This window comes from Atractosteus spatula, chromosome 28, assembly GCF_055471065.1.
Source record: "Atractosteus spatula isolate fAtrSpa1 chromosome 28, fAtrSpa1.hap1, whole genome shotgun sequence".
Lineage (NCBI taxonomy): Eukaryota > Metazoa > Chordata > Actinopteri > Semionotiformes > Lepisosteidae > Atractosteus > Atractosteus spatula.
Genome location: NC_142733.1, coordinates 8,378,368 through 8,398,630, shown reverse-complemented (window position 1 = coordinate 8,398,630; position 20,263 = coordinate 8,378,368). Strand labels below are relative to the sequence as shown.

The 20,263-nt window shown below is 42.4% G+C and overlaps 1 protein-coding gene across 3 annotated transcripts in view; it reads right to left on the bottom strand.

Annotated features, from left to right (window-relative positions):
* palm1a (paralemmin 1a) overlaps positions 1-19,973 on the bottom strand; it is a 51,729-nt gene extending 31,756 nt beyond the window's left edge. For all 3 annotated transcript variants that reach the window (XM_088907544.1, XM_088907545.1, XM_088907546.1), the window contains exon 1: positions 19,636-19,973. In XM_088907544.1, the coding sequence (XP_088763670.1) occupies positions 19,636-19,640 (5 nt within the window). In that variant the 5' untranslated portion in view covers positions 19,641-19,973. The remainder of the gene's footprint in view (positions 1-19,635) is intronic.
* Positions 19,974-20,263: the final 290 nt, after the last annotated feature.

Genomic DNA, 20,263 nt, shown 5'->3' with positions numbered 1-20,263 from the left:
AGTTAAGTTCCTTCCTCTTTCCAGTCTTACACTCTTATCCTTGACCTCCGACACACACATATACATAGTACACTGGCTACAGACCACATTTTATTTCACTTACAGAAACATTTAAATTTGCCCTGCACTCCATCACAATCTGTACTGGACTGCAGATTTGCAGGGCACAGCCTGTGTTCACCCAGTGCATTTAAGTGTAACAAAATTCAAAAGCAAATGCCAAAATTACCATCACAGAAAAGCAATCTCGTGCATTTGACAGACTAATACTCCCCCCTTCAGCTGTTACATTCCCATAAAAGATTGGGAGTAAACGCTTGGAATTTAACAAATCTGAATTGGGTCCTTGAGTGAATTTTTTGTTGGCTGTTTTCAGTTTAGATCTGAAGCTTACTCAAAATTTGTGGGTTTTTTTGAGCTTTCACCATGCTTCCCTGTAACAGACCTAGTAGTAACATACTAGAGATAAACCATTGATCAGATGGGTCATCGTTCCTATCATTTGAAAGCTCACATGATAATTCTTTGTATCATGGTTCAACCCACCTCTCCACACTTTACCATGACAACAACGGGCTTTTGCTATATTGTACCACTGTAAATATCTATGCAAACACCTTATAGATGGTTAAAGAATGAAAGTAGTTTAATTTTGTTGGTCTGGTTAGCTGTAGAGAAGGCACATTCTTGGAAATCACTGGAAGGACAGGAGGGTGGTGTGGTTTTTTCAACCTTGCAATTTAAAAGGGTTAACATATGGCTTATCAGAACCAGGGACAGGATCATGTCTGATTTAAATTAAACTGCAGCTTCACCACACACACTCGCTTGTTTAAAAAAATAAAAACGCTAGTGGACTGGCGGCTGGAACATCTAGATTTCTGCTGCAGGAAGACAAACCAAAATCAATACTGTGATCTTTAAAATATCTACTAAAATAGCCATGTCAGGGAGATTCTCTGCCTTTGCTGTTGCATAGATATGTGTGATGGCAGAGGTTGTGTCTTGAAGGCAGGCTTTATCTTCAGGCTCAGCTAAGCAGAAGGGAGGTAAGTTTTGAAAAAGATTATGAGCTCCTCCTTGAGCATCAGAGCACTCATTTTTGGGCAGGAGGTAGGTGGTCAAGTCATTTAGCCCTCAGTAGTCACTACACCTGCCAACCTTCTTCTTTACTAAAAGTATTGTCCACTCTGTACTAGTACAACAATGTCTGCATCTAGCATATTTTAGATATATTTTTCCTCAGTGCCTTGTTAGTTACAGGAGTGTGAACCTCTGGCTGTCTGACAGGTGCCACCAGTTCTGCATCAATGCAGTGTGTTAATATGGAGAACCTGTGAAAGACCTCCTGAGAGGCTACAAACATGGACAAGTAGATCTTAAAAGGTGTTCTGGCAAGTCCCACAGCTTTTAAAATTCAGAGGGAAAAAATACTACAGTTACGGGTCACGACAGTTATGAACAGCAGGAGACATTTAGGACTGGCTGCAGCATTTCTACAATTTAATTGAACCCAGATTAACAAAGAACACATTTTGAAGAAGCCCCCTGATTCCTTTTAAACACAAGACTGTTCTGAATGGCTGTGACAGAGCCTCTCACATTTGTTATACAGTTACTGCTGAAGTATCGCACAGGTCATGTGGTTCTGAGAGCCTGTGGCTCAATTTATTAACCCTCTCCAAGAATGAAAAAGAAATGTGAATGAAAAAACAGACCCCAAAGCTTTTTCAGGCTGCTGAACTGAGGGTGTAAATCTTGCCAATATTCTGCTGACACAACTGCTCTGATATTAAGTTAAAGGATCACAGCTCTAGTAGTGTGACAGAGAACTATTCAACACAAATTACTAAAGTTTACACTGCCCTGTATTTGTTTGACAGTGTAAATTGTCTCACAGCTGAGAATGCACTTTAGTTAGTAATCCCTGTCCCTGAAATAAATTAAATGTTAATATATGTGAACAATCTTTTCAATTAAAGCATACACATCTCTCCACATAGCCCAGATGAAAAGAAAACAGGACATAAAATTTCATTTGAACGTTTTTCTCTAACTGAGCCATTTAAAAGTGAGTGTCACCAGATTATAACATTGGATCCCTTCTGTTTTCACCATTCTTCACTGCTTAGTATCCCTCACAGCCAGTAGAATGCATTCTATGTCGATTAGAATTTACAACTCATATTTTTTCTAAAAAGCAATCATTGATACATAATAACAATTATTACAACAAGCAATAATAGTTTACATAAAAATGCCAGGACAATAAAAGGCAGATTTCCCGCTCCCTTTGTAAGACCCCAGTGAGATCTCAGGGAGGGACGGTTTTCAGTGCGTGGCGTCAACACTCTAGGGAACAAAACGAGGTCAAGCCCTGACCTTTAAAAGGGCCAAAGAAATGATTTCATCTCGTTCTACTGCCTGTGTGTCGGTTTACATTAGTCCCAGCCAAAAGAAACCCCAACAAGGTCGGAAATCGAAATCTGGGATTTACAAAGCCGAGCTTAAGAAGGGAAGAAAGACAAATCGGGTCGACTACAAAATGTGGTGATGTGAAAGAAAAGGCCAAGTTACAGATTGCGCCTTTTTGATCACATACTGCCACCACAGAATAAGTCATTATCGGTGAAGGAAAAGGATTTTACACTCAGCAGGGTAATGGGAAATCAAGTCAGGAGACTGGTGTTAGAGCTCAGTGGCTCATCTTGGCCATCAGTCTCATTTTAAGCACTTTATGCCAGTGGGATAGTAAGAAGACATTTGCCAGGCAGTTGCCTTGACTGAGCGTTTTTTCCCCACTCAGACAAATTGTTGGCCGTCTTGCCCTCGGTACAGGGAGGTGTTATTATTAAACTCTTTTTGTAAAAACCGTATAAAGTTTCACGTCCATTCCTCCTTGCCCTTGAAAATCAGACTGACTTCCACGTGTGTCCATTTTTTGTTCTACAAATATAAAAAACACCTTCTGATGGACATATTGAGGAAGACATGTGTTTCTTGGTTTTAGTAACCGGCTTATTCAAATTGTAGAGCTCAAACAGACACATAGATTGAAGCAGATGTCTGGAAAGAAACAGTTGTCATGAGATCAGGACACAAGACCACCGGGTAAAGAGCTCTGAATTGTGAAGAATACAAAAAATTCTTTAGCACCAGCCCTAACTACAACAAGACTCAATAGCTGCCTCAATGCATTTCCAAAAGGGTCATAAGACAGTCACCTCGTGGCAGTGGCTTGTCATTGGGCCTCTCCTGCTCTTGGCGCTACTGGCATCCGATTACCGATCCCAAGTGGAGGTTATAAAAACAGCTCCTCTCATTGTTTCAATGAAAGACGAGAAGAGAGGGCTATTGGAATGCTGGAATGTCTTTGCTCTCTAAGACATGTGTTTTCTGTCTCTAAGGGGACCCCTCCTTGTAATAGAGACCACCTGTAAAAATAGAACGCCAGTTTCAATAGATCCAAAAAAACAGTTGGTGGGACAAGAGGGAAGAAGGAAAGGAGAGGGGAGAAGATTTTCCTTTGCAATTTGGCCAGCTTGATGTCTCTATTTTCCAGTTTAATCCACAAGAATGCAAGCAAAGGTTGTACATGACAAGATTCTATGCACTTCAGCCTTCGTTGGGGAATATAAGCCAGAGAAAAAAAACACACACTTGAACTACTGACACTGAGGGCTTGTCCACATGTCTGCATGATCAGGGGAGCCTAAAAATACTCAGTTTAAGACAAACACGCTCTGCCGTTGGCTCATTACAAACTGAGCCTGCTTGTGTGTGAAATCAACACTGCAAACTGGCAGGGAGTTCAAACAAGACGAATTCCTCCTTATGGTATGTTGTTGAGAGTAATGATTCTTTGATACTTATTCCTTTTCAGCCGAGATCTTAATACAGGTCAGCTGTGCTTGAGGCAAGAATATGTCATTTTAATGCAAGGCTGGTTTCTGTATTGAAGGAGTGAGGATGGTTTAGTAGTAACACTGTAACTCAGACGAAAGTAGGGGCACAAATTGGGGAGCTTGGAGGAGGCAGTAGAGTGGCAGGAAAATGGATGAGGTAAGTAACTACTAAAGGGAGGTTCCTTTGTGAAAATTACCTTTATGACCTGAATTGACTAATTGAAGGGGAGTATTTCTCAAAGTCTAATAGAATGTTCCCTTTCTTTAACAGGTTCTAATCATCCAGTAAAATAAAACAAGCAAATAGCTTATGTCTGTCCCTGAGCAGAGAATAAGATGCCCATGACAAAGCAGTTGGATTTATTCCAGGATTTTCCTGCAGCTGGTCACATACTGTACATATGCCGACATCAAGTGCTAAATACTTTAAACTGATCTTTTCAGTCAAACTGCAAAAAAAATAATATTTTAACAGTAACTGAAGCCAATCGAACAGCGATGCAACCAAAATCCTGTTCGTTTCCTGGTAAGATCACACCCAACGGACAGGAATCTTGGAGAAAATGCTTTACCATTAATGTTTTACAGCTGCCTGTATGCGTCTATGTATTGTCGGAAGCTCTTGGACCTACAAAAGTGAAAAATCAGAAGTCTCTGGGCATTCACTCACAGCCACAAGCTCACTGCTTTTGTCACATGCATATTTTCTGAGAAGAGCAACAGATACCAGGGTTCAGCATTTTTTTAAGCAGCTTCTTCTGAAAGAGTATTTTGTTGTTTATGACATTTTTATAGTCTTCATTTTAAAGCAGAACTGAGTAGTCTGAACGCATGTCTCCCCAGCTGGTGAGTGGAGAGTAATCCAACACAAGACACTAGCCCTTTGTTGAGATTTCCAGCATTAACTCCGCATGAACAACACACAACCTTTCCAAATTCTGCTGCACATGTCATCTAGCACAACTGCAATAAGACCTCTATACATGCCTGGCATTGCAGTGTACTGTAGTTACATACCCATATCAGGAGCAGATAGATTTTACCTGAACAGAAGACTTTCATTTTAAAGGGCAACATCACAGTGGACTGTCAAATACTGGGATGGTACATACTGTGCATAGGGACGTAAGTCTAAAAAAAACTCAATAAGCCAATGAACTTCTTTGCTGCTCAATGACCACTATCAATATGAGCACAGCACCTAAAAAAGACCAAGACATTGGAAGTCAGCAATTCTATACTATATAAATAAATGGTTGTATACTCTATAAATGACTGTTTTTTCTCCCAAAACCCAGAAAAAATGTCTTAAAAGCACTACCATTTTACTGCTGTTTGTCATAGCTTAATATGAATACAAAGCTATTGTCTAAATATGCTTTATGCATTATTACAAAAACCACTATCACAACATGAAGTATGGCAGGCTAAATAATTAGCAAATATGACCAAAAAATGTAGCAGAAAAATATTAAATATTCAAGCAGATCAGTCTCTTTCTAAGACGAGCTGAATTTGATTTCTGGTTTAAATTGTTGTACCATAGAAAAGATCTTTAGATGTGCCTGTGACCTTGTTTAAGAGGAGTACCCTACTAACAGGCTCTCCGTAGTAATTTGGAAAATGAAATTCTATTAAAATTAAACGTGTACCACTGTCATTACATGAGAAATAAAATGATTAGGACTTTTAAACTGGTTTTAAGTGATGAACTCCGCATGAATTGCAAAGTTTTATGGCAAATCGTGAATTAGTTTTACCTTACTGGCTTCTTTCAACTTTATTCCCGTAGATGAAATTCAATAACCGTGCTTGACTCCCAGCCCTTCTGTGCCCTCAGAAACACGGGTCGTATTTGAAACGCACCCTAGCAGGAGGAGAGAGAGGTGAATGGAATGCCTTCAAGGCGAGCAGAGAACTGCAGTCATGGGCTGGGGGTCAGAGGTGAGAGTGGGCAGGCGGGGGTCGCTGCGCGAGGGAGGAAGTGTGGCGTCGATCGAGTCGCGCGCGTTTTCTGCTCTGCTGCCTGCCAGCTTGAAGCCACATTACTTCCATGTGGGCAAACAGCCGCAGGATGCCTGGCATGGGGACAGAAGGAAGCAGCTGACAGAGAAAAGGAGATGGAGGGAGAGGAACGAGAGGTTAAAATCTAAGCTACAGCAGCTTTCAGATTTCTTCCTGGTCTTCTACAGCCTGTCTTGGAAAAGCCCTCTTTGACCAGAGGAGCAGCCAGAAAAGTCCTACCAGGCTAACTTCTCTGTACTGTACAGGATTGTGGTGGAGTTGCTTATGTTAAAAACCTTCAGCTTACTAACACAATGCATCCTACTCACAATGCCTTCAAACTGTGACTTCTTAAAAAATGCAGTCTCAAGGTCATTTTATATCCATGTGTCTGACAGTCGGGAAAGTGTTCCAGAACAGCCCCAAAGAACCTGGAAAAAATATATATATTTCCCTAAAACTATCCACATTTCCCTTTTTGCTAATAAACACATACTTGCATTTCAGATCTGTTCTAATTGAAGACTGCCACATTACGCTGCAGTGCAATGGTACAGCTGTGCGTGGGAGCAGTTTGTCAAAATAACTTGGATGTGTGTATTTGATGAGCAGAAACTGAAATAATTGTCTGATGTAAGTGACACATAGCTGTGGCACTATCCAGGTACTGTGTCTATTTGATGAAAGTCTCTAATATCATGACTGGGTTTTAGAAATATCTGGAGAGCTGTTGCATGAACAGTGCAGTGTTTTTTTTTTCCACTACAATCTAATTATCAAAATGCTAATTGGAGCTTTCAGTTTCCATTCTATTTCCATTTTCTAACTGCTCCTACCAATTCAGGAATGAGGGGGAGATGGAGCCTATCCTAGCAAGCAACAGGTGGGGTACACACTGCAACAGGTGGGGTACACACTGGATGGGACACCAGTCCATCACAGGTCACACACCAGGGCCGGTTTTCCAAAAAGCCCTTTAACAGTATGCCTTTGGATTGTGGGAGGCACACCACGCTAATGCAGGGAGAACATACAAACTCCATGCACATCACACCCCATGTTTGGAATTAAACCCAGGGCTCCAGCACTGTGAGGAACCAAAGCTAACCACTGCACCACCATGTCGACCACATTTCAGTTTATTTCAAACTTCATCTAAAACAGTGGTTCTCTGTCCTGTTCAGGAGACCCCCGTGTCTGCTGGTTTTAATTTCAAGTGCTTATAGGTGCACCCATTGGCTATACAGTAAATGCCTGTAACTAATTTGTTTCCTTGTTTAATTTTTGAATAGTGTTTATTATTTACCTGTAGTGTGTAGAAATATATTGTGAAAACCAATTTCCATAGTGTCAGGTCCTTTATAATTTTACGTGTTTTTCCTGAATTCAGTATCTATGTCCTCTGTGGTCATGGACCCCAAGTTTCCATGACAAACCTCCACAGAGATCTCCACCACCACTGTCCTCTGAAGAATGTACTTCCCTTCTTTAAAACCTTTTCCCTTCACAGTACAATCCCCCTACTAACTCCTCAAGGGATCCATTATTCTAGGAACAGCAGGAAGCAGTCGTTCTGCTGTATTGTGTTTTGGTCTTCCTCATCTTTACCCAGATGTGGTTTAAACAGTATTTTGTCACAACTAAGTATAGATCCAGGAAAACCAAAATGGAGATGTCCCAGATGACCCTGCCCTTGTATTCCGAAGGCTTCACTTCCTGGGCTAAACTAAAATGTAAACCTTGTGCGCTACTATCAGATCTGCTACACAGTAATACATCTATCCATTTTCTAATTCCTCCATCCAAACCAGGGTCGGAATGGAGCCAGAGCCTATCCAGGCAAGCAACAGGTGCCAGGGGGGGGATACACCCTGGATGGGACACCAGTCCACCGCAGACACACAGACACAGACACAGACACAGACACAGACACAGACACAGACACAGACACAGACACAGACACAGACACAGACACAGACACAGACACAGACAGTACTCATGAGCACACTCACATCAGGGCCAATGTTTCCAGCAGCCAGTTAACCTCCTATTCATGAGCCAGTTATCCTACCAGTATGTCTTTGGACTGTGGGAAGAACCCTGAGCATCCAGGGGAAACATACAAACTCCTCTTAGACAACACTCCAAGTCTGCAATTACACCCATGGCCCCAGTGCAACTTCTCCCGACTCAAAGCAACATTGCCCAAGTGTACCAGTTGGATGGGTCCCTTTGAAGAGAAGCCAGGACTGATGTAACCGCAGCCCTGTTAACGGACCACTTATAAGGAAACAATCTAACTGGATCACTCTTTAGGTCATCTACAGTACCAGAGGGAAAAGGTTAAATATAGCCCAAAAAGGTTTAATAAAATAGGTACCTATAAGCTATGTGTATCCATGTTGCAGAATTTAAGTGCTCATAGGTCTTTGCTTATTGTAATTATCTTTCCTGCCATTTTGTTTCTTATGACAAATAAGAATTTAAATGTGTCTGTAGATTCCCTACAGAGAGCAAACTGGCAAATGAAAACATTATGAAGCAATAAGGTATGCATTTAATTTGATAGCGTCGGCTACTCTGCACATCCTGCTGTGTGAATCTGGTACAATTTCTCATCGCTGTATCATGACGTGAGGTCACGGGCACAGGTTTGGTCCAACATAACCATAGGTTTTTCCAATTTAAAGCAAAGTTCAGCCAGAAAACAGATACTAAGGCTCACCAAAGAGTGCAGCTGCACTCCATACCCCACGCATAACCTCTAAACAAAGCAGTGTACAGCCTTCATGAGCCGAGATCTACAGTGACTGACAACAGTCTCTATAACACTAACAGTGTACGTAACAATAACAAGAACTGCAAACTTTTAACACTAGATTTGGAATCCTTTGCAAAGGAAAGTACCTAGAACCTCAGTGCATATTTTAAATTGATGAAATGAAAAAGAACCTGAAAACATCCTATCAAATGTCTACACTTGAGAAAATAATTAGATTAGTTAAATAGTTGAGACTTTAAGCTGAAATCAAAACCAGAAGGCTGTGCTGTCCTCAAGGCCTGGAATTTAACATCTCATTGAGTTTTAGTGCTATGGAAATAACTATAAGAACTGGTTTCATGATCCACTCAAGATTGAAGGGATTTGACCAAAAGTTAGAAGTCATCCTCTGGGATATGTACTGTTAATTGAGGCTCACAAACTGGATATATAATAGTAACCAGTAGAATACCTGGAAAATATTCGAAGTCCTTTTCGAGGCCCTGAAACACTTTCCCTAACTTCCTAACAAATTGTTCTTATTGCGGTTTCTTCGTTTCTCTAACCAGTACATCACATGCTTTCCAGTACCATAACAGAACGTCCTGGGGTAATGAGTTCCAGGAACAAGAGTCTGGGTCAGCGGAGAACACACTCCAGAATCATGAAGGAGTCTTTCACACTACACGTTCAACAGAGCTGTGCCACGGGACAAGGGGCACAGAACACTAAAGGGGTTTCTGTACATCGCTGTGGGAGACAGCCTTCTGGATCATTTATTATAATTAGGACATTGACAAGGTTAATTCCTAACTGGTGCCTCTTTCTGCTCTGCTGCAGTGGCTCATGATAGTCTGTGAACTAGGACAGTGTAGTATATGTATGCAGCTCCGAGGTACAGTTGATTTCTAGAAGGCATTTGGACACGAAAGGATTATGTTATAGGTTATGTTAGTCATTGCTAAAATATCACAAGGTGTTAAAATATACCCCTCAAATTCTTTTCACCCCTAGCACACCTGAGGTCTGTGGCAACACCCTACACTGCCTAATGAGGAGCCAAAAGAAATGTACAGGAAGTGAAGCAAAAAAAACCCACAAAACTTTAAATGCATTTAAAGCTACTTTGAAAATCAGATCTCTTTAATTCAGGCATGTGATAAAATTGCAACAGTACCCTTAGAGATACCCGTAATTGCTCGGAAGTCACTGATCGATCCGTTTTAATGTTGTTAATACTAGAATTTATGTTCCTGTGTGGATCACCTTTCCAGTAATAACAACGGCATCAGTCATGGAGACACAGGCTGAACGTTTCCTTTCTCTGATCTAGCCTATTTGTCAGCTGGAAGAAAGTAGTTTCTTTTGTACTGAACTTAATTGGATAGACCTCAAACCTCCCCAGAAGCGACACCTACTGTATAAAAAGGTGTTCGCTACAAAGAAAAAAGACATCTTGGAAGTGTACACAGATAGAAATAAATTAGACATAGCCTAGCAGGGGTTTCAGGCAGGAAACATAGCACGATTGAGGGGAAAGATTGTGAAAATCTCAGCCTTCATGTGGCTACACAGGGAGATGGGAGCCAACCATCGAGTGCCCACAGACAAATGGCTTCACGTGCTATTCGTACAGATAATACAGGTATAGCAGAGAGCGAGGCTGCAGGAGGAATCAGATAAAGCACACAGCTGCACCAGTCCTCAGTCTTATTGTTCGCTTCACAAGGCCTTATCAGACCTGATCTGGGGTTACCTTGTCCATATTACAATTAGAAAGTCCCAGATAAGAGCTAATAGAGTGCTCAAATCCCCTTCTTTAACAGCTCTGTTTTCACAAAAAACATTCCAACCATTCTCCCCAGGAGAGGGAGAGGGGCCAGCTGTCCATCATAGCACAGGACAATAACCTCTGCATTAGTGCAACGTGATGAGCCTAATGAGGCGTGTGCTGATAATGGCTGACTGTATAAACAATCAGAGGCCAATAAGACCTTGCGGAAATGCTTTAAGTGACGAGTTCGGGCCCAGGGAACAACTGGATTAACCTTCCAGCCCCCAGTGACTATCCATATCCAGCCTGGTGCCCACTTTCACAGTGACTGATGGTATAAAAATTGAAAGGCACACTATGCAAAGATCTAAAACTGCAGGAGATTGTTTTTAAGATCTCAGCCAGTGTCAAACTGTCAGTGGAATGATCATCAATTTGATAAAAAAAATAAACACCTACTGTGTAAATATGTGTTGTGTTAACCAAGTGGACTAAAAAAAAAAAAGACATGCAATAGCATTTTGCACATAGCCAAAAAAATTATTCTATTTACCCCAAACCTTGCAGACAATTGAATTAATACAATAAAACCGTTCCCCATCACATGTAATATTTTTTATATGTGATTTTCTCAATATTTACTAAAATGAGCACATTCTAATAATCCAGCATCTGACTGATCCCACGATAGTGGAAGTGAGATGTGGACGGCACTGTCTCTGTGTCCTTTTACATGGCTTGTCTGCAATAATCTAGCATTGGTTTAGTTTTTTAATTGGAATTGGTTTAGGAATCCAGACACACTTTTTTTCTATTTTGTGCAGCATGCAGTATGTAAGATTGGTCATCATAACATATTGCACAGGAACAGTCACAGAATATTTTGAAATATGAAAAGGAATAGCAATTTCTTTCCGTCGGATCAATCTCCACTCTGGGTTGACGAGTACACAGCAACTTGGAGAGAGCCTCCCTCGTATAACGTAGCTGGCGTTCTCTTACATTATTAATAAAGAATAAATCACCAAAATTTAAATCTGCAGGGAAAAAACGATTTCTCTGTAGCATTCCATAACTGGCGCTTCATCATCCACAAGACCGTGCACTCAAAAGCTCTTATTATGTTTTCTCCCGTTAGGCAGGCTGCCTGATTTTCAAAGCTGTATGCCTCATTAGAACATGACTGAGATACACAACACCACTCGTCTTGAGCTCAGACTCGCAAATCGGGCAAATCACCTGCGTGATAAAGCGTATAAAAAAGATGAAGGATTTCACAAAAAGACGTAAGGGGAGGGTCGCTGAATTTCTAGGAGCGTTTTGGGGGAAATTATGGTTGTCTAGCACTACGAGCCATTTAGATGCCTAAAAATCTTTTTTTTTTAATTGCTCGAGAAGGAAACAACGATAATGATGTCTTCCCAGAAGGAAAGCGGCGAAAAACACCCCGGCATGTGCAGACGCTGTCCCCCGCAGTTCGGGTTCAGACAGAGACGAAAGCCACTCAGATCGAGTGACGGTGCCAGTTCTGAGTGCTATATCCTCACTCACAAAAATCCCCACTGAACATAGAACATGAGAGGCAAAACATAATGCAAAAGCTTTGTCTCCAGGACAACAATAACTCTAAACGTGGAAGTAAAGGGGTTATTAATAATAGAAGACGGTAAAGATGTAGCAAGTATGCAAAATTAATATTTTACACAGATGTTTACAACAGAAGAGGTCAATAACATCTTCAATTTGCAGAACAGGCTCCGGTAGTACTGGGTAATTTCAGTATACCTGACACTGCACAGGCTGTAGCGACCGAAACCAATAAATCACCAGGGCATGATGGTATTTCCGCAGTCACCGTCGAGTAAATGAGGGATGTTATTAATATTTATACCCCTAGCTAGGATATTACAAACTACAGCTCTCGCTTAGAATGAAAGCTGTGCCTACTGTACGTATTGGGAGAATTGCAAATGAAACACCAATTTATTAAAAGGGTGATAAAACGTTACCGGAAAATTATAGACCAATAAGTCGCACATCTGTTACAGGGAGAGTTGGAGCTATATTTGAATATAATAGAATAGTGGTATCTTAAGAGACTGATATAGAAAAACGGAGTCCTGTTTAACCAGTAGTCTAGAAGTCTAGAAAAACAACCAGCAAGAATAGGATATTTTATTACCATTATTACCATTACAGAACAACTTATTATGTATTATTGCTCTTTAAAAAACAGCAATGGATCTTTATTTTATGCTGCCTGGTCTTCAGCCAGCTTGTATCTGCTGGGACCAGTATATATTCCTCCACCACAGGCAGGTATTCATATTTCCAGCCCAAATGGACTGCATGTGCAAAATCCCTCTCATTCACATTCAGAGCAAAAGTGGCTGAATAATGGAGAACTGCAGAACACTGAAGAAAAGAAGGCTTCATCATCCCTGTGGAAACAGTAATGCCATTGGTAATAACCTCGCGTGCAAAACATTTGTCACGTAATCGGGCAACTTCGTCCAAAACCACGTTCAGAACGCTTGGGTGCACATCAATCAGTTACATCCTTAAAAGTCTCCACAGAAGATGATTCAGGCACATTGAAGCCATCAGACAACAATCAAAATGCCTTTGACACCTAATAAATCAATTACTTTCTGGGGGGGGGGGGGGGGAATTAGTGTTGGAAACGAACAGCTTTTCTTTTAAACAACCGATTAGAAAAATTGCGCTGTCATTCGTGCCTAGTGTCGCTTTTGGCAAAATTGGATGGCTACAAAAGAGCTTTCATGCAAAAACAATCTATGAAATGAAGCGATGACGACAACAGTGTAGCGAGAGTACCTCTTTAACTGGGGACTCAGAGCACCAGCACTGGGAAGTCGCCACTACTCAGATGATTAGAAAAAAAAACAATAAAAAAGGAAACTTCACACTGAAAAGCAGTAGGAGGTTGGGGGCCTGCCTGGTAGAGGACTGACTGCTGGGTCATGGGCCTGCATGCTAAATTCTCCCCATCCTTCATCTTAACCTTCAGCTCCTTGTTGGCCAAACAGTTTAAATCCAAGGAGTCTCCTCACAGGAGACATAATATTGTCTTTCCCCCAAAAAACAGAGTACTTGAATTCTCATCGTGTGGATAATTGTCCCCACAAATCAAATTAATTTCCAGATAAAATCATTAGGAGGTTTTACACCCTCACCCATTCTCAGAAATGTATTTTCAATGGGTTGAATGAAACCAAAAATATTTAGTCCTTTGGTCAACTAATCATTATAGGATTACAAAGCTAAATGATCAATTCCTTTTAATTGTACCACACCAATTGCTTTAAGGTTTCAGAAGGCTGTTAACAGTTTGCCAACTAGAAAGAGGTCTCTTCCATTGTTAGGACATACTAACAATGTGTGTGAGGGGCACTGCAGTAGTGGAATCACCCAGGATTCATTCCTGACATCTATGGAGATCAAAGGCTTTTCCACATTGCTGGCATGCATATTAAGATGGATGAACTCTTACATGAAAGGTCAAGGACTTAACTTTTTCTCTGGAGATAGAAACAAAACATAAAGCACAGTCCTCCCAGGAGTCAGAAATGACGTTTTATTGATTCAAAGAATGTCTTTTTCAGTCACGTTTTTTTTAGAGAGAGTGGAGTCAGATCCCTGGACAGAAAACGCTGGCAGTTTCTTCTTGGCACAATCAGGGAAGTATGTCTTATTTCTCTGACATTCTTCTTCTGCGCTAGCCATTAAGACATTGTGGACTTTACAGCAAAAAAACTGGAAAAACCCCAAACACTTGTAGGATAAGGATCAACACTTTTCACTCCAGCATTAGATTTGTTCCTTCTTTTCCTATTCACAAATAAAAATGTCCAATGTCCAAAAAATTCTGTCCATACAAAATATACATATATATATTTCACAGCTATTTTTGTTTTTGGTACATTCATACCTTTAAAATTGTACAGTCCATCCATTTCCAAACAACTTAATTCAATACAGGGTCATGAGGGAGCCAGAGCCTATCCCAGCAAGCAACGGGCAAAAGCCAGGATACACCCTGGGTGGGTGGTCAGTCCATTGCAGGACACACATACACACACACTCACACTAGGGCCAATTTTCCCAGAAGCCCTTTAACCTCCCAGTCCATCTTTGGAATGTGGGAGGGGACTGCAGCACATGGAGGAAACCCACGCAAACATGAAGAGAACATACAAACACCACACAGATGGCACCCCAGGAATTAGTCCCAGGGCCTCAGTGCTGCAAAAGAGCATGTTTATCATCTGGAAATGATATGGTAAGAAAGACTCCTGAAAATCATCCTTCCTGAGTTTGCATTTGAACTGAGTTTGAACTATTACACTGCATCTGCCATCTTTCCAACACGCCTGTTTGGATGTTGATGCACAGCCCAGGCTGCTGCATCGTCTCTCCCCTCAGAACAGTAAATGAAATGGCTTGGAGAACAATGTGTAGCACACTCTTGCAAGACTCCTGACCCTGCCAAGACCTGGGCATCTACAGGATCTTCTTGAGAGCAAGTAAGCCCAGACCATTTCAAAAGTCGAGATCTCATCCATGCAGTGAATTTGCCACACACAGTCCTCTTACGTATTATCTACTGCTGCGAGCGAAGTGACTGTAGAGATTGCTGTGTTTTTTTATAGCCGTTTTGAAAGGAACAAAAACCTGTTGGGCCAACTAGAAGAATGCTGGTTTCTATGGAGACCCCATGAAAACTGCTCAGGGAACTTTAGCTGCGGCGGTACTAAAAAAAATAACACGAGATCAGGGGAATCAATAAGATTACATCTGAGCACTTTGAACACCACCATAGGCAAGGTAGAGAGTATTGAGGAAGTGGGCTGCTCGGTACTCTGCATGCAAAACCCTATTAAAAGGCCAAACAGATCTAAGTAAGCCTTTAAGTGTACATTTGAATATAGTGTGTATTTTTCAAGTTAAAAATGCCATCAAGTATTTTCACATTCTACTTAATTTTACAATTAAATGTGGCCATTCAAGTAGTGAGACATGATGGTGGTCTCTGTACATAAGCCCTTATTTGAAAACTCCATGAGAGCCACCCAGAACAAGAATAGGCTATTAGGCTTGTCATCCCTTTTTATCCCATGTGATTTTACTGTTTTTGAACAAGCCTGCATTATCTTAAATGGAACAATTATACTAAGCATAAACAGCTCCAAGTGACGAAGTGCAGTATCTATTTCATTCTCAACAAAGACAAAAATGCTTTTTGATTGCACCCGTGGTAGGGTCTATTATAGTAGGTTTACTGTAATAGAGATACAGTAACTATATTATCTATATTTGTATACAAAAATATAAATGTGCTCAATAAGACATCTCTCAAACCAGTTATAACCTCTAATACCTGTGAAAACCTAAATACACAAGAAAAAGTATCTAATTGATATTAGGAGGTAGAAAAAGCCAATTGTGTTAAGTTTATTCCACAAAGTCATGAGCATTTATTTAGCAGTTGCTATAACTTTTATGGATACATTTGACCTTTTTACAGCACAAAGTAACCAATGTATTTCAATATCTCAGGTGGCAGAGCCTGTTGCTTGGTGGTGTGGCACTAGACCAAATGCAGGTGTTAGGAACCACAGGTACCCTGAGACTACAGGAAGAACAGACACTCTGCCCTGGCACCAAGGCAGTGTGCCAGGCTCATTAAGAAGCTCTCTTTTAACAAGCTTCCCTCTGATCCCACCAAGCGTGTTAATTAAGACTCACCTGTTGGCGCCACCTTTGTTAACAAAGTCTGGGATCCCTGGCTTTAATAACCCACTGCACCATTTACTTGAGAACTGCTTTGGAGATACTTAAAGAAAAATAAAAAGGAATCACTATGATAACTGAGATTGGAAATGGTTTTCAAGGACATTCTCAATCTAGCCACATCTTGTCATTGATTACTAATGTTAAATAAAAGGCAGCTATTCTCACTCTGATGTTAAAAAAAATCGTATAGGTATTTATAGGTATTTAAATATTAATTTAAATAATAGGTATTTTGCAGTGCATTATTGATCAAAGAATGCCAATGTGATCACACAGTGAAGGCGTTAGCTTCTTGTCTGACATGTCAGATTCAGGAAAGGTTAAGTTTTACAGTCCCCAAACCCTTCCAGTAACTTCACCAAATTGAGTTTACACAAGGCTGGAGCTCCGTTATAACCCATTTACAAAAACAGACTGAGCAAAAGTGGCGCAGTTGTATCAGCTGGGCGTGGCCTTGCGTAAACTGCTTGCCCACTAGGAGGGCAAGCCAAGCGACTGGCATCACGCAGACGCTCATGCTGATTTTCAGGCTGGTGATGTGATATACTGTATACTGTACTGTAGGTAATGGAGAGGGAGCAAAACAGGTGATCAAGGCTATATGGTGGTTCTTATAAGCTTGCGCTCTAGTTAATCTCATCTCTAGTCCTCTCGTCTTGCTGGAGTGCCGTTGGTCTGTTTTGATGAAAACAAGCCTAATAGCACGACTCCGCAATCACACCCACAGCTGCCTTCGTCACCAAGCTCCACTCCGACATGTTACCATGCTGAAATCTCTGGGCTTGAGTCCAGTAAGGCTCAGTTATTCACTCATGTAAAACAACCGAAACCAGTAGCCCGAGATCCTCTCTGCATGGGTGTGCTTGTGTGTTTCTTAATTGCACCCTTTTTACAATGAGGTTTTCTTCATTAATATACGTTGTGTAACTTTTACACTTCCATGCATTTTCTACCTGCTTACTCCAATACTGGGCTGCGAGGAAGCCAGAGCCTGTTCCTGCAAACAAACAGGCACATCCTGGATGTCTCTGGACTGTGGGAGTGAACCAAAGCACCTGGACGAAACCACAAACATAGACATGGGGAGAACACACTGTACAAACTCCATGCAGACAGCAGCCCGGGTCTAGAATTGAACCCAGGATCCCAGCACTGTGAGGCAGCAATGCCAACCACTGCACCACCACTTATATATGTGTAATGCAACCTCTGAATAAGTATCTGCAGTATAGGTGCATGGACTGTAATTACACACATTTACTCCTGTTGCATTCATTTTTGAGTCTCAAATACTGCAAGTACAGCCGTTGGCATTTGCGTTTGAGTGTAATTTACAGCTCTGTGTTTCTCGGTCCTGTTATTTTAAAGGTCTTTTCTAAGGAGCGTTTGGGCCTCCGTCAGACTCACAGCTTAGCAAAGCCACCCTGCAGGAGAGTACTGGCCAGTACCGAAGACGTCACTATGGGATTGTAGAAAGCAGGCAGAGTAGTATTCAGCGTTTGTGTGAGATAAAGAGGAAAGGCTCCCTTCAGCACAGGGCATCTGGAGAGAACAACTGCAGACGTTCAGGTATCCAGGGAGCCCAGAGGGGCTCCAGGAAAGAGTCTTGATTACAGGAATGCGAACGCAGGCAGGGGAGTGCGTGAGCAGGCACAAAGCTCGGCTGCTCCCCCACCTAGTCTCCAGTCCAGGGGTCTCAGTGGTCACCCTGGCCCTTCAGAAATAGCAGGCGTGAGATTAGAACAGGTCCTCTCCAACCTCCCCGTGAAAACCTGCACCCACACATGGGCAGATTTCTTATCAAAAGGGGGGCAAGTCCGACCTCTACGCCACCAGCGTCTCTCCAGAGCTTCTGCCCAACTCTTTTGTCCCTGTCATCACTACACATGGTCGCACAGTGCAGACAAGCCCCCGTCGTTACCACAGCTGCCCCGAGGGCGGGCACAGCTGAAGACTCCAGCCCCATCACTTCCAGCTCTTGTCTTGCTGTGACAGACTGCACTCATCCTGTGCTTGAACAACTGCAGGCTCAGTGCTGGACATGAGGTGTGGCCAATCACAGCGCAGGGATTTCAGTGGGTCAAAACTGATAGCTGAAACTACACTGATGGCAGGTGACAATGGATATCTAGATGACAAGGATACTGATGGACTGAGACTCTTCGCTGACAGAATCAGACACATTAACATGCTGGCCCACACAGAGATTTATAGGATGGGCACAGGGCACAATGATGGCTCTAATTGATAATGGAGGCACCACCATGAGCAGAAGATAAACAGCAAATGGCTGGGCATCCAAATTAATGGACGCACCAGTTGAATGAAGACATTACTTTTCGAAACCACCCTCAACAATAAACAGCCCAGGACCATCTCAGCCCACGGAAAGGATGAGTATACAGAACAGTAGGTCTGAATCAGCATTTGTTGCTGGAAAACAAATCAAAGAAAATCCATGAAAAAAAAACATCGATTTCACCCCACCTCCCTCCCCCCTCAACCCTCAACCCTCAACCCCAACAAACAGGCCCTCACAGCCATATTGGAGCAGCCAATCTCTGTTAACAGCACGCTGAGAAAATGAAAGCCTGCTCTCCTGCACATACACTCACATTCAGGAGACGTCGTTATCCACTTACTGTTCTACGGCGCTCAAAGCAAACACCGTCGCGAAAACAACATATGACTCCCATTACTGCAGTATTAGTGTTGGGCTGTGTTAGTTACGATTCACAACACAAAGCTAAAAAAAATAAATTATCTATAGATCAATATCTAATTATGCTTCTATCAGTGGCTCCTTGATTCAGCCGTGCGCCTTCCTCTATATCGGAACGCCAATAGATTGATCACAAGCAGCCAATTCAATGCAATAGCGAGAGTTTTCACGTTTAAGAGGGGAAACATGCCCAGCTGTCATCGAAAGGCTGCCTGCTGGTATGCATCGGTCCGAACCGCCCCCAGCCCTTCTCTACGGGTCTTAAGCATGAAACGGGTTCTCTTGTTTATCACGGGCTGTCGCTGCACCTTGCCGGGGCTCTCAAGCCTCGCGATTTGGTGCAATTAACACGCCTAACAGAGCGCGACGTTTTCAGGCGTGCATCCTTGGGAATGATCAAGGAAAACGCCTTAGCTGAGAAGAAACGCACGCACTACACGATCCGACACAGAGCACGGCATACGTGTGAAAGGCGCGCATAGCTCTAATTTTTTAAGAAGAAGAAAAAAAATCAGTGCATCTTTTCGCCTGCTCAGAAAATGGGTGGATGCACGCAGAGCAGTTTAAATCAGTTAAAGGAATTCGTTGCGCTGTGGAGGCAATACCGGAGCTGCAGGGGTACAGCTGCACACATGTTAAACCCAGTACTTACTCCATAGTTCGTCGCCTCTCTGCTTTTTTCCCCTTTCCCCGCTTTTCTTTCCTTGACAGCCAATCTGTCCACAAAATCCCTCTTTGGACTTTTTTTTTTAATTGCTGCTGGTTGGTGGTTTATCCGCCCTTTCAGCGTAGATCCCGATCCAGCGCGCTTCTCTTGGCGACCCCCTCCCTTCTGCAGCAGAGAAAATGCGACTCGCTCCTGCCTGCCGAGGTTAACGTGAGTGGGGAGGTCCACTCGCCCTGCTGATGTGACAGTAGCCCTTGATCTGCGGGGCGGGTGTGTGACAGCACACAGATCCTAGCCTCTATCCGCTATCAGCATCGGAACCTTTCTCTACCCCTCCTCTTTTTTTTTTAGACCGCCTTTTGTTCGCTCCCCAGGCTGTGGTGCTGTGCTCTGCTATGCTGCTCACACAGTACCACCCGGTCTCGTCAAGAGTGGAGACGGTAAGGCACGCCCCCACCCGGAGAGACTGGGGACACGAACCTAGGAGACGGAGGGGGAGAGACTCAGAAAGAGCGCAGCAAAGGGGCAGAAGAGATTCGGTTCGCTAGTCCTTGCCCAGAGTCTAAAGCGCCCCTTTACGCAACCGCATCCTTCTCGATGAGTAAAACGGTCC